Source organism: Podarcis cretensis (genome assembly GCF_951804945.1).
Source record: "Podarcis cretensis genome assembly, chromosome: 14".
Classification (NCBI taxonomy): domain Eukaryota; kingdom Metazoa; phylum Chordata; class Lepidosauria; order Squamata; family Lacertidae; genus Podarcis; species Podarcis cretensis.
The window spans coordinates 48,414,927-48,429,470 of NC_137183.1; the positions used below are offsets into that span (position 1 = coordinate 48,414,927).

General features: G+C 48.5%; 1 protein-coding gene across 3 annotated transcripts in view; it reads left to right on the plus strand.

Moving 5' to 3' along the window:
* The first annotated feature begins 7,713 nt into the window (after window positions 1–7,713).
* Window positions 7,714–14,544, plus strand: part of CACNA1H (calcium voltage-gated channel subunit alpha1 H) — a 382,159-nt gene continuing 375,328 nt past the window's right edge. For all 3 annotated transcript variants that reach the window (XM_079953635.1, XM_079953637.1, XM_079953636.1), the window contains exons 1-2: window positions 7,714–8,341; window positions 12,739–13,054. In XM_079953635.1, the coding sequence (XP_079809761.1) occupies window positions 12,754–13,054 (301 nt within the window). In that variant the 5' untranslated portion in view covers window positions 7,714–8,341; window positions 12,739–12,753. The remainder of the gene's footprint in view (window positions 8,342–12,738; window positions 13,055–14,544) is intronic.

Below are 14,544 nucleotides of genomic sequence, written 5' to 3' on the forward strand. Positions count from 1 at the left end.
CACCACTGTAATAGCACTACGCTATTCTGACTTGGTCACATCTCACCTGTGCATGAAAAGAACTGAAATGAATAAATGTATGACTATAAATCCCATGATGCAGTGCATCAATGAGATCAGTGAGATACGAAGGTGAGAAATCCACCCTCCAACCAGTGAACTTGAGCTCTAGATACCTGCCACTGAAAACAAGCCCTATTTTTGCCTCCTCCTCCCTGCTATATTTCACACTCCCTGTAATTGACCTGGGCGAGCGCCAACATGTGACAAACTCCTATTTCTGGTGAGAAGAACTCCGCATCTCATTAGCCTGCCCTTGATCTTGTGAGCCAATTCCCCATTCACTTACACTTCAGTTATCCCAGAGACAGCATCTGTCTTCGAAACCTTGTGGGTTTATTGATGGGGAGGAATGGATGCTGGCCAAGCAGTACTCTCTTCTCCTATAATGACAGGACGCTGTGGGGACAACCCTGAAGAAGTCAATGAAGCTAAAATAGGGTAGATTGTACAACAAAACTAGTACGGTGGATACAGCTTTGGCCCAGGGCCTGCAGTCCAATCACAGGTCGCATTGATGTTATTGAGAATGATTGCTTCTGTCTGCTTTGGTGAATAACAGATCGCAGAAGGGAATCCTGTAAATGGCATAAGGTGACCTACTGACTCCAGGGTACATTGCAATAGCTCTAGAGTTGTCACAGTTATCCAGTGCTTTGCCTAAGGCGAAAAGGTATCTCCCATGACTAGGTGACATTGCCCAATTTGGCTCCTATTGCCCTATACCTCAGAAGTGGGGAAGCCTGGGCCCACGGGCCAAATGAAGCCACCCAGGCTTATCTGACCCTCCAAACTCTCCCTAGGCCACACTCTTCCTAAACCACACACTTCCTAAGCCACACCTCTAACCCGAGGCCACACCCCTCACCTGCTTAACACCATTCTCTCATGTCCTTGCCTGCCTTGAATTCTTGCCTGGAGTGAGGCTAGCGAGGGATATGTGAGTGTGTAGGGAAACCAGCCTACTATTCAAAGGCAAAATTTGCATTCATCGCCCCACCCACTTTTGCCTCTGGCCCCAACCACTACTGGCATGTGGCCCTCAAAAGGATGACCAGAAGGGGATTCAGACATCTGCCTGAAAAACATTCACCGCCCTAAGCACAGAAGCTCCTTCAGCAGTCATTTCTAACAGAGGTATCCTCCATGAATCTGCCCAGTCTTTTTTCTAAAGCTCTCTAAGCTAGCTGCCATCACCCGCATCTTGTGGCAGTGAGTTCCAAAAGTGAATTGTGCATGGTATAAATAAGTACCCATCTTCTCAGTAAGCTTCATGGGGCCGTACAAAGCTCTGGTATTCCAAGAAAAAGCATTTTCTAATTTCAAGGCCTTTTAAGGAAGTGTTAAGTTCAGCATCTTGGTTGTTGTTTTCCCCAAAAATCCACATTAGGCCAACCAAAATGTCACAAAATGTAGGCAAGCTCCAAATTGTTAATTAGGCTAATTGCTATGGGGTTGTGGGGAGGGAAGAAGTCGGCTGATGTTGAAGCCAAGAGTCCTGCTGAATCTGAAAGCTTTTATGTGATAACTTGGTTGGCATGTTGAAAGCATTTCTTATTTTTATTATTAAATTTCAATGCCACCCTTCATCTAATGATCACAAGGTGGTTTAAAATATAAAAGCACAAAAATACATACCATAATAACAAAGAAAAACAATAATACACACACTTTGAAAGGCCATAGGTGGTTTAATTAACCAAAGGCCTGGGAGAAGGGGAATGTCCACCTCAAGACCTCCAAATCTTTCCCAAGGTCCTCCTTGGGCTCTCCTGACCTGGGTAGAGACCTGCCCAGCTCACTGGATTGCTCCATGCGGTCCTCTGTTGGCCACTCCTCTGTCCTGACCCAGCCAGCCACCTCTCCCCAACAAACATATTCAGGGCCAATGACAGTAATGTCCTAATATGGAGGTTTTATTTCTTATGGGCCAACATGGCTAACCTTTGCTTGTTGGTGTCAGTTGGATATATGTACTTTTGGTTGAATTTAAATAAAGGCACACAAATGACCACTCCAAAACAAGCGCATCAAAATGCATGCAGCCCTGAAGAAAGGGCCTGCGCAAAATGCTTTCTATAAAAGTGCATGATCTTATCAGGAGATAGACAGATCTACCTCCCAAATTCAGCTATGAATTCCATTATTTTCTTATGATCTATTTTTTTTTAAAAAAAGTTCACTTACTAGCAAGAGATAAGTGCACACAGCATTTTACAAGAACTCGAGAGGCAAGAGACCTGTTCTTTAATTACCACCATATAAATATATGCATGGTCAGGGAGAAGGAAGCATGTATTGCGCCCCTTCTGAGGTGCATAGTCACAGAATGACACTCTAAAGCACCCTGGTTTAGCTCTGGAACGCATGAACAGGAAATCTGGCCGGAGGGGGCGGAAATGCAGGGGCCTGCTTTCCAGTCAGGATTGGAGGCAGAAGACCAGGGTTGCCATCAATGGAGCCAACTCCCTGGGGCCCTGAATGCCCAAGCACCCACAGAGGTACCACTGTAATGGGATGTTAAGAACTTTTTGGAGCAGGATCACCATGCACTGGTTGAGCAAGCTAGGTGTGTGTGTGTGTGTGTGTGTGTGTGTGTGTGTGTGTGTGTGTAGGGCCAGCCCACAACATTCTGGCACCTGAGGTGAACCACAAATTGTCACACACACCCCACCCCACCAGGGAAGAAGGGGTGAGTGAAGATTCCCATGAAGAACAAGCAGCAAATAAAGCACAACATTGGGATCTGTTGGCCCTGTGGATCCTGCCCTCAGGATTGGGCTGATTGTGTGTGTGTGTGTGTGTGTGTGTGTGTGTGTGTGTGTAAGTGGGGCTTCACGACCATCTTTGCACATGTAGAAGAGTGACATATTGGGCTCTCTGATTTGTTGGAAGCACAAAGCTTTTCAATTGGCCTGGCTTTGAATAAAATCAAGGGGTAGGGCCTTTAGACCAGGCATAGGCAAACTTGGCCCTCCAGGTGTTTTGAGACTACAAATCCCATCATCCCTAACCACTGGTCCTGTTAGCTAGGGATGATGGAAGTTGTAGTCCCAAAACACCTGGAGGAGCGAGTTTGCCTATGCCTGCTTTAGACCCTGGCTCATCAGTGAAGCAGAAAATTATTTTGAGCCTAGTTCCAGCAATTCACTTCAGGGACCCTGAGTTTGCAGAATCTGCCTTTCAGAGGCAGCAATGCTTCTGAATACCAGTTGCTTGAAGCTTCAAATAATAATAATAATAATAATAATAATAATAATAATAATTTATTATTTAAACCCCGCCCATCTGGCTGGGTTTCCCCAGCCACTCTGGGCGGCTTCCAACACAATATTAAAATACAGTAATGCATCAAACATTAAAAGCTTCCCTAAACAGGGCTGCCTTCAGATGTCGTCAGAAGTGTCAGAGGCAGATTTAAGGCAGCACGACTGGTTCTGCTTTACAGGGGGCTGAGCCTAGGGGGCGCCATGGGACATTGTAGTGAGTTCAGTAGAATGGAAGGCAAGAGGCTGGATTTTGTCCTCGCACAGGACACCGGTGAACTTTGAAAGACCATATCTGCCCCTGAAAGCATTCAGCTTTTGCTTCTTAGTTTCCTACAGGCACCTTGGTGGCTACTATGAGAACAGAATGCTGGACCAGAAAGGCCCTAGCCCTGATCCAGCCAGGCTCATCTTATCTTCCTAGGTCTTGAGTTCATATCTACTCAGATACCAAAGCAGCTTCCAGCATGGCAGCCTTCCTTGGCGGAGCCACTGGGGAGACTTTGAACACTCCGCCTGAAAATGGCCTTCAGAAAGGTCAAATTGGACATGCTGATTCCAGGTGCAGAAACTCATTTCCAAAGGTCTGCTGTGGGTAGTGGCTGAACTTTACCATGTAGCCTTGACATACGACGGGAGATATCTTTAGAGACGGCTCTGTTTGCCGTTATATCGTACGCACAGCTTAGAAAGCACTGAGAAAAGCCAAGGAAGAAAAAGAAGCAGCAGCAAAGGCATATGAAATGGAAAAGGCTTTCCTTTGGGGAAAACAGCCAAGAACATCTCATGACACTTGGAGATTGCTCTTCTCCCTCCCCCATGCCTTCCGTTTTTAGCCAAACTCTCATTTTCTTCCTTCTTTTCTGGAGCTCTCTGCTCCTCTCCCACTCCAAATCAAGTCAAGGTCAACACACACACCAGTTCTGCTTTAGAGCACAAACACATGTACAATAGGAAAATGATTTTTCATGAGCAAGGCATCCCCGGATCAAACACACAAATCCTCCATCGCACAGCACAATTTATTTCCCCCTAATTAGCTGTCTTTCTTGTTCATGAGCTTCAGCCTTCATTAGGCAGGCTCACGTCCTCCGATTCAGGGCTGCCGCTTCCCTTTCCGGAACAAGAAGTGGAGTTCCCGTAACCAACCCTCCGTTCATCACAACCTCGCAGTGGCATAATCAAACTCTCTGTGTGTTTGTGCGTGGGGCTGTGGCTGCGTTTGAATGTTGTTCTCCATTAGTTCTCATCTCTGTTCTCGAGAAACTCTGACCTCCATTTTCAATCAATTCTCAGTTATTAACCGGCAATGAATAGCGGCAAGGCCTGTATTTGCAAATTGAATATAATAAACCCGTCAGTTTTCAGAGGTCCTGGGGGAGAAGGCAGCCGGTCTGCAGGGAGATTTCTTCTTTCCCTTTTCATCATTAAATGTTGGCCCTTGCTAAACCCTTAAAAGGCAAATGTGCATGAAGTTTACATCTGCTGATTTCTATGTCTTCAGATTGGCTTTCAAAGGGAAAGCAGCCAAGTAAACCAGGAATGAGAAAGTTGTGGCACTCTGCATGTTGTTGAACTTCAAGTCTCATCAGCCCTGGGCAGCATGGCCAAAAGCAGGGGCATAGCATGGGTTCTCGGTGCCTGGGGCATGTATGCACATGCTACAGGGGGGAGCAGGTGTGGAGGGTGTCCGCGCCAACCCAAGCCCTCTCTGCCAACTGAGTCGCAGCAGTCTGAGTCAGCGGTGAGTGAGAGACGGAGGTGCTACCACTGCCCCAGTTCTGGAGGCCTGGCCCAGGTACGACTTGGTGAGGGAAGGGAGACTGTTGTGGGGGGACCTGGTTGTGCCCCTCACATCCTTTAAAACTCTGAACCCAGGGCCACGGCCCCCTTGGCCCTCCTCATGGTATGCCCCTGGCCAACAACAGACAGGGATGTGGTTGAGCTGGATACCAGTCACCGCTGTGTGGTGTAGTGGTTAAGAGCGGTGGATTCGTAATCTGGTGAACCGGGTTCGCGTCTCCGCTCCTCCACATGCAGCTGCTGGGTGACCTTGGACTAGTCATGCTTCTCTGAAGTCTCTCAGCCTCACTCACCTCACAGAGTGTTTGTTGTGGGGGAGGAAGGGAAAGGAGATTGTTAGCCGCTTTGAGACTCCTTCGGGTAGTGATAAAGCGGGATATCAAATCCAAACTCTTCAGGCCAAAGGTTCCTCAAACCTACTGTAAACAAAGTAGAGAGAGAGAGAGAGAGAGATGGGGCCTGGTCCAAATGACACAATCTGGCCCACCTTCTATTCCCATCTATGAAAACTCACTTCCTTGGAATAAATCAAAAGCCTACTGGTTATAAAGCATGGTGTTCTCCTCAGACATTGTTAGACCTTCTGCCACAGCCATCGTGTCCAATGCTTAGGGATGGGCAAGAAGTTTGATTTGGGTCACATTTAAACCTGTTTGTATCGCATTTGCATCTTCCGAAAATATGAGAACCGAAACACAGCCGTCCTTTGAAATATGCACTTCTCTGAATTCTGCAAAGCAATTCTCCAAGCAAAGTTGACAAAGCTAGGTCTTTTGGGGGAAAGTGGGCATAAAAATGTATGTATTGGTGAAAAGTGCCTTTAAAATGCATTATATTAGGTGGTATAGCTTGCAAAAAAATGTATGTGTTAGTCAAAGCTGCAGACAGAGATGTGTTGATTGGGAGAAACTTGCATTAAATTGCTGGTGAATTTTCATGGGATTGTGGTTTTTTTAACACAGATAGCTACAGAAATATGGAGAAATGAATTTAAGATTGGAAAAATGAGAAACACAGAAAAGTGAGAATGACAGACAATTGCATTGCTAGTGGGGGGTGTTACCTGCTTTGCCTGATTATCATTAGTGCATCCCAGACAGTTCATGCATCCGATCAGGGCAGGTTTTCCCCTTCCACACATGTGTGCACCAAGGGAGAACATTTATCCCCTATAATCGACCTTCTCTGGCACCTCCATTTATTGGAATGTCATTTTAAGAGAATCTACAAGCTGGCACAGGCCCAGAAGGTGGTCAAGAACATTCAAGTGCCCCCCCTCCAATGGTGATAAAAATATAAGAAAACAACATATCAGTTGCACCCCCCACCCACAAATGTGGGCTCCCAAAACCTGCTTCATCATGTAAGGCTGGCCCTGAAGTATCTGAATCTCTAAATCATTAAGGATGGGAAATGAGCACAGCTGACAGCAGCTGGTGCCAACCTGGTACCTTCCAGATGTTTTGGCCCAAAACAGCTGCTTTGGGTGGGTGGGGATTGTGGTCCAAAACATCTCGAGGGCAGCAGAATTGGCAGAGACTGATTTACAGTAACTCCGTTGGCATCATTAAGGTGACCTACTTTTTTGTAGGTGGCTGGGAGGGTAGAGAATATTGGGTTTGCTTCTCCAGATGCGAAAATGTCAAAAATGCAGGAGATGAGCAGTGAGTTTGGGGTTAAAAATACGACTTCATGGGAGGAGAGTGGGAGCCTTTTCCTCTTCGGAATCCTTGTCTGATTCAGCCTCTAATGGAACCTCACCACGCTCGCTTTGCATTCCCGCGCGTTGGGAATTCCAAGTCCTGCGATTTCAGGAGCGTGTGGAGGGGAAGCGGGTCAACGTAAACGTGGGCAGCTTTGCGGTCCTCAGCGGAGATGGGCGCCGGAGTTATCCCCCACCTTCCCCTCCACCCTCCAGCAGCCTTGCTATATGAACCCCACCCCGGGAAGAGGGCGAGGCTGTGGATTATCTAACGGTGGTCTCCGAAACTCCCCCAACCTTTCCATCCTATCCCTTTCCGGAGACTGTGTGCCCACCTGGAATGGGTTATCCCCCCTCCCCCCTCCCCGCAGAACAGCTGAACTTCTGAACCGCTCGCAGAGTGACCTTCAACGCACAGCCACCTTGGGTAGCGCCAGTTGCAAGAGAGAACAAAGGAAGCGAAGGGAGCGAAAGCGTAATGGGGGCGGGGTAGAGCATTTAGCAGCAATTTGAGGACAGAAAGAACTGAGGCGGGGGGGAACCGTGCAACCTCACCCTCCTTCAGCCCCCCCCCCCAATCCATTTCCTTTATCATTATACGCACTGAGGTCGGCGCACACCGCCTCCCCAAAGCGGCGGCGAGTCCTGAAGACCGGCCACTCTCGGGCTCTTCTGGGCCATGCGCCCGGGGTACTTTTACGCATGGAGCTGTCTCCAAAGCGCACGGCTCGGCATCCCGCCGCTGTCGCTCAGCTGGGTGGGAGCCCTTTCTCCCTCTCCCTCTCTCGGCTCCCTCGCGTGGCTCTGCTTCCAGCCGCTCTCCGGGCTCCCCACCCCCTTTCTCGCTTTCTCTCCACCCCCTTTTCCCTCCCCTCCCCTCGGTGAAGTCTGAAGTTTCCCGTGTGCGCAAAGGCGAAGCGCTCTTCGGCGCCGTGTGGTTCTTTTCTCTCTTTCTCTCTCTCTAGCTCACATATATATCTCTATATCTCTATTTTATATATATCTCTCTCTTCTTTTTACCCTTCTGCAAACGATTTGGTGGAACTGACTGTGTCCCTCACCCATCGCACCCCTCCGCTCCAATTCTTGGTGCAAAGGGGACCGGAGCCAATTTGGAAGAAGATCGGCTTTCCATCCTTCCTGGGGGGGGATCAGAGGAGGGTAAAGAGAAGCCCCCCCCCAAAAAAAGGAGAGGTGGGGTCTCCTCGCGGGTGGGGAGAGGAAAGAGATCAGGTATGCTTCGGGCACCGAGGGTGAGTGGCTTCCTTCCCTGACCCTCTCTCAGGGCACCCACCCACCTCTCCCTCTCTCCGGAGCTGCTCGTGGGATTGACATTGCTGGAGACCTCCTATCCCCAGGGGAGGTGGAGAGAGAGAGCGAGAGCGAGGAGGGGGGAATCCTGCCGCTCTCCGCTCGGAGTCCTTGGAAGTAGATTTTTGCTGCCTGGTCGGATGTGAACGGCAAAAGAGACGGCTATGCGTGTGGGAAGACAGAGGTCCGTGAAACTAAGGTAAGGCGGCACCTCCCTCCCCGAGTCCCTGTCAGAGTGGGGGATGGGGGGAGCAGTGTCCAGGCAGCCTCTCCCCCTCACCAAAGCCTTTTTGGGCCCCGATCCTCTTCACATTTACTCGGGAGTATACCCCCGCAGAGTTCCAACAGGGCATACTTCCGCTCTCTCCGAGGCAGCGTGCGCGCAAGAGGATACTGGAACTTGGAGGCTGGGTAGGTGAGGGGCTTACTTCCGAGTAAACGGGTCCAGATTCCGGGAGCGAGCCGGGAGGTTGAACCGCCCAGCTCTTCCCAACCCCTTCGATTCCCACTCGCCATGCGAGGCGTTTGAACAATGACTTGTGGCAAGCGCATCTCCCTCTCTCCCCCCCCCCAAATATCCATCCCGTCTCTCGTTTCGCTCCTTCACCCCTCACTTCTTTCAGAAACTAGAAGCCCAAGATTGGGGAGCGGGGAGAGACACAAGGTGCCTCACATTCTTTCGCTACCCATCGACCCCTCTCCTCTTTCTCGCCTTCCCTTTGAGAAATGTGCGTCTCCGCCTGGCTTCTGGGGACAACCTCACCTTTTCCCACATTCCCCTTTTATTGAATTTATTGAATTATTTTTGAACATATATAGATACAGATATCTCACTCCTCCCCCACTTAGAACATGCAGGTGGGGGGGGGGGAGACACGCGTCCTCCCCCACCCCCCAAATGGTCCGCGTGGAGCAGCGGCGAAGCTGCCGCTTGGAGAGACCCACCCGAGGTCGCTTGCGGAGAGCTAGAGAACAATGAAGCTCGTGAATCTCTCTCTCGCTCTCCACCCTTTTTCTTTCTATTCCACCTTCAGGTTTTGCCTGCCTGGTTTAACTCTTTCCTCTCTCTTTCTCCTCTTCTGCTGCTTCTATTTAACTCTCTCTCTCTCTCTGACCCCCCCCCCAATCTTTCCACATCTCCCCCACTTAACTCTTTCCTGTCTCGCTAACCCTTTCTCGCCCTGCAAGGCCACCTTTGGAGAGCGATTTCTGAGTTCCTTGTCACGTTTGCTCGCCGTCAAACCCTACTTTGCCTTTCTTGCCCCTCCTCCCGCTATGGAAATTTACACCACCAGCCCTACTCAGAGTAGACCCACTCGAATGAAAGAAAACGCCAACCATTCATTTCAAAGGATCTACGCTGAGTGGGATTTAGTTGGATGTAACCAAAGTATCTTACCCAAAAAGCTCTGTTTGTGGCAGGGACCCATCCATTTTTAAGCAACCATGTATATCTCAGCAGTGCTACAGCAGGCAAGCAATACTAAGGATAATTTGTACCCATTCCTCTTAATTCTTCTTAACTTTCTGCTTCCTTTGGTTCATTCTTCCCTTCCTTTCTTCTCAGAAAACTAGAGAGGGCATTGAAAGGTAGTAGATTCAAGGCGGTCTTCCTTCACATTGGGCAATGTTAACTTGCGGAACTCACTGCCACAAGACAGGAACAAAGGGAACTGCCTTAAACTGAGTCGGGCCACTGCTGCATACTGCTCACCATTGTCTACACTGACTAGCAGTGTACACTGTCTGCACTGACTCTGTAGGATTTCATACCAGAGTTCCTCCTAAGTTCCATCGGCAGATGTTTGCCGCTGAGCTATGGCTTGAAAAGAAGGGAGCTTGATAGCCATTAAGAAACCCTTCTTCTTCTTCTTCTTCTTCTTCTTCTTCTTCTTCCTTCTTCCTTCATAGATCCCTCAGCCATGGTAGCAAAATGAAGCCTACATAGCTAGCGGCACTCTACCTCTGAAAACAAGTTGGTGGCAATATGCAGGAGGGAAAGGCTGTGCCCCGTTATGTCCTGCTTAGGTTAGGATGAAGGACTAGAACAGAACAAAAGCTTTGGTTTGATCCTGCAGGGCTCTTTCTTATTTATCCCATTCACACCTCTCTTTCCCCAATTCCTTACGCTGACGCCTCTCTCATGAACATAACACACTTTATGTGGAGTTATTCCATGTTCCTTTTACCCTTGAACTGCGACTTCACATGGAAAGCTAAACAAAAACTGGACATTGTTGCCGCAACTTGATTACAGTGGTACCTCGGGTTACATACGCTTCAGGTTACAGACTCAGCTAACCCAGAAATATTACCTCGGGTTAAGAACTTTGCTTCAGAACAGAAATTGTGCTCCAGCAGTGCAGTAGCAGCAGGAGGAGGCCCCATTAGCTAAAGTGGTGCTTCAGGTTAAGAACAGTTTTAGGTTAAGAATGGACCTCTGGAACGAATTAAGTTCTTAACCCGAGGTACCACTGTACTCTGAATATGGGGCAATGGATGTGGGAGAGAAGCTAGCGGTGCCCATTGCTGCCCCTGTAAACCCACATTGAATGCCAAGGGCGGCTCATCCAGTTTTGCTGCCTGAAGTTCGACCTGCCCCCCTCAGTGCTCCACTTACTGGGGTCACACAGAGTAACTTCTGTGTTCCAGTGAGATCTTGTGAGGGCTGCTTCTCTGGCATCAGCGGGAAGAGGGCACCCACAGAGGTGCCCCTTGGGTTTGGCCACCTGAGGCACCTGCCTCAGCCTGCCTCATGGACCAGCCGGCCCGGGCTGGTTCAAGAAAAGGAGCGATTTGTCTTCATTTATGAATGAAAATGCACACCCCCTCCCCAGCTGTTACTTCCTTTTTCCTATTTCTTTATTCCTGCTTGGTTTCACCTCTGCTTCAGGGATTTTCAAAACACTCACTCATGCACACATATACACACCCTCCTGAGAAATTTCAGGTGGAGACAGACAGACAGCTATTTACATTTGATAGGAGAGTTTGAACGCAGATCCCCTGCCCCCAAAACAACAGAAGAGACTTTTGCCAGACCTGCAGCCAGTCATATGCATGTTTACTCAGAAGTAAGAGTCGAACTGGGCATTGCGTGGTAGCTCTGTGTTAGAAGTTCACGATTTAATTTTATATAATTTATTGAAAAAGTGTGCCTTGGTTTGAGTCGGGGCTACTGTGTGGCAGAAGCGAGGGGGGCTTTTATCCTTACCCACCCCCACAACGTGGTTCAGAACAATAACATCACTGTGGAGCTCCTATCAGCCACATAAGCAGGGCGGCAGCAGAAAATGTGGGCTTTAAAATGTAAGCCTGCCTGCATGTTTTTCCATCTGCGGTTTAACAACAGCTTGGGGAGCAAGGCGTGGGGGGGGGGTAATGTATTTGAGGAAAGTGTTAGACCTCTCTCCGCCATGGCTCGGATCCAAAATGGAGCCCTCCGTTGGCTGCTTTTGCAAAAGAAAAAGGGAAAATTACATTGTGTGCACCAACGAAAGATGCAGTTTTTGAAGTCTCTCAAAGTTCTAGGGGGATCACTCCCAAGTAATTGTGCTTGCTTAGGTTAGGCTGAGAGTTGGTGGCTTGCCCAAGGTCACCCGGTGAGTTTTTCAGGCCGAGCAGGGATTCAAACTGTGGTCGCCCAGGTCCTAGTCCAACACTCCAACCACGTCACCAGGCTGGGGTTCCTTAAAGTTGCATCTGCCTTTATTCTGGCCATTACTGTCTGACAGGGCTGGTGGAGGACATTTTGCTCTCCGAGGTAAAGAGCAGCATTAGGGGGTGGTGGAAATAATAATAATAATAATAATAATAATAATAATAATAATAATATCCCACCCTCCCCGGCCCTAACATCATACATAATAGTACTAATACTACTACTACAACAGTAACAATAACAATAATAAATTTTATTTATGTCCCACCCTCCCTGGCCAAAGCCAGGCTCAGAGCGGCAAACATCATATATAATAGTACTAAGAGTACTACTACTACAGTAACAACAACAACAGGGTCAGACTAGATGACCCTGAGGTCCCTTTGGGGATCAATATTTTATATTTATTGCTTGAGATTCCTGCATTGATCCAGAAGCAACCTGTTGGAAGCTTATACAAATTATGAATGTCATGGGGAAAGTGGGGAGAGAAAGGCCCCCCTCCCACTCTCATTACACTAGAAAATAAAAGTACTCCCCCCCCCTTTTAGCACAAACTAAGCTGTGGAACCCCCTCCGACAGGAGGCAGTGGTGGCCACCAACCTATTGCTGGGAAAGAGAAAGATTCATGGAGGAAAGGGCTACTGATGGATACTAAGTCAGGCTGGCTATGCTCAGCCTCTGCGGTTGGAATCAGCAATGCTTCCGAATGCCAATTCCTGGAAACCACAGGAGGGGAACATGCTCTTGTGCTTGAATCCTGCTTGCGGGTTTCCCAAAGGTTGAGTACAGGACGCTAGGCTAGATGGCCTGATCCAGTAGGTTCTTCTTACGTTCTTTCCAAAACAACGCCTCCCTTCGTTGTCGTCTGCCCTTCCCCAAGAGCTCACCCCCTCTTCTTCACCTAACTCTATTCGTCCTCCACCATCTCCAGGTGCCGGCTGCTATCATGACTGATGGCGAGAGAAGAGAACCTTTCCAGCCCCTGACGAGCGACGAAGTGCAAGTCCCCATAGCTTCCGGCGCAGCCACCGGCAAGGCATCCCAGCCAGGGGAGGAGAAAGATGAGGACACCCTCAGTGCTTGTAAATCCGTCCAGGACAGTCTGGCTTCGGCAGGATCATCCACCCGGGATCCAGCCCAGGAGGGAGAGAACCAGGTCCCTTACCCTGCACTGGCCTCCACTGTCTTCTTCTGCCTTCACCAGACAACTCGCCCACGAAGCTGGTGTCTCAAACTGGTCTGTAACCCATATCCTTTCTCTCCTGAACCGGGTGATGTCAGTTTGGTGGTTTGGTGTGTGGTTTTCCGGAGTCCCATCAACTTTTTGCCTTCTTGGCTTTGGGTGCTGGATTTGAGAAGACGTCTTGGGTGATGGTTGTTTTGGTTGACCGTTTTCACATCTCCTGATGGGTCCATAGTTTTGAGCTTGTTCTCGACTTGGAATAGCTTGTGGACAGCTTGGGTTGTTGTTTTTCTGGTGTGGCTTAGTTCTCTGAATCCGGAATCAGAAGGTGAGGAAATGAGACTTCTTTAACAAGGCTGTATGCTGCAAGGGTTCATGGTTGAAGGAGCTATTGGTTGATCTTGTGTTGTGGAGAAGAACCTAGAGGAGGTGGCTTTGGTGGCCCAGTTGAGGCTGAGTCTAGTGGTGTCCTACCTACCTCATCTAGTTGTTGGGCATTCAGCAATTTTTTGTCACAGTGAATTTAACTGTTTCTGCTTGGTCTTGCCCAATCCAGTGTTGGTTGCAGTGACTGGTCAATGCAAGCAAAGAGAAATTTCATGCTTTGGGTTAATGCATTTTTAAGGTATTTATTTCTCTAGTGCATCTGTAAGCTGCTCTTCTGCCAATATTATTCCCATAATGGTTTACACACAATCAAAACAAAACAGTCCCTACTTGCAGGCTTGCAATCTAAAAACAACAACAACACACACACACACACACACACACAAGGGAAAGGGGACAGGAAGGAGAGGAAAATAAAAACCCAAACTCAGATACCAATTTCTAAGCAGTTGTTCCCATGTTAAGTAGCTGGCGCATTTTAGGAGGCTCTTGATGGAGATGGACCTCCATGAAAACTGGTGACATGAGCTCTGCTTCTCACCTTTCCCACTGGGACAACCTGACACACACAACTTGGGGTCACACTCAGCAGATATCTTTGGGTGATTTCAAATAGGCTGACCTTTCTCCTAGTGGTATGGTCTTTTCTACTCCAGGGCAAGGGTTTCCAACCTGGGGACACATCTGGAAATCTAGGAAACTGCTGTGTGCGCCACAAAATGCCCATTTTACAGGAGGAAAAACTAGCAATGATCAGAACAACACCCCCCAAGGAAACCCAAATCACCCAGACAAAACACCTACCCCAAACAAAACTCCAATAAAAAGTAGAAGAAGCCAGGGACCACCAACCCAACTGCCAATAAACCCCTCATCTTTTACAGGAATAGAAAGAGCAATGAGTCTTGGTGGGCATCCAGGAGGGTGTTTTGGGGTGCTGTAATGCCCATAGGTAACCACATTGGGGACCCCAGCTGTGGGTGGTATCTCTGACTTTTCAGTTGTGTTTAACTAGGTGTTGACATTTTGACACACCTGTAAATACCTAAAAAGTGTATCCTGACATTGAAAAGACGAGCTCAAGCAATCCTCAATTTCTGTCTTAACATATCCTGAAAATCAAGTTGTTTCTGCCGGGAAATGGGATGATGGAACTGCGTTGAATCA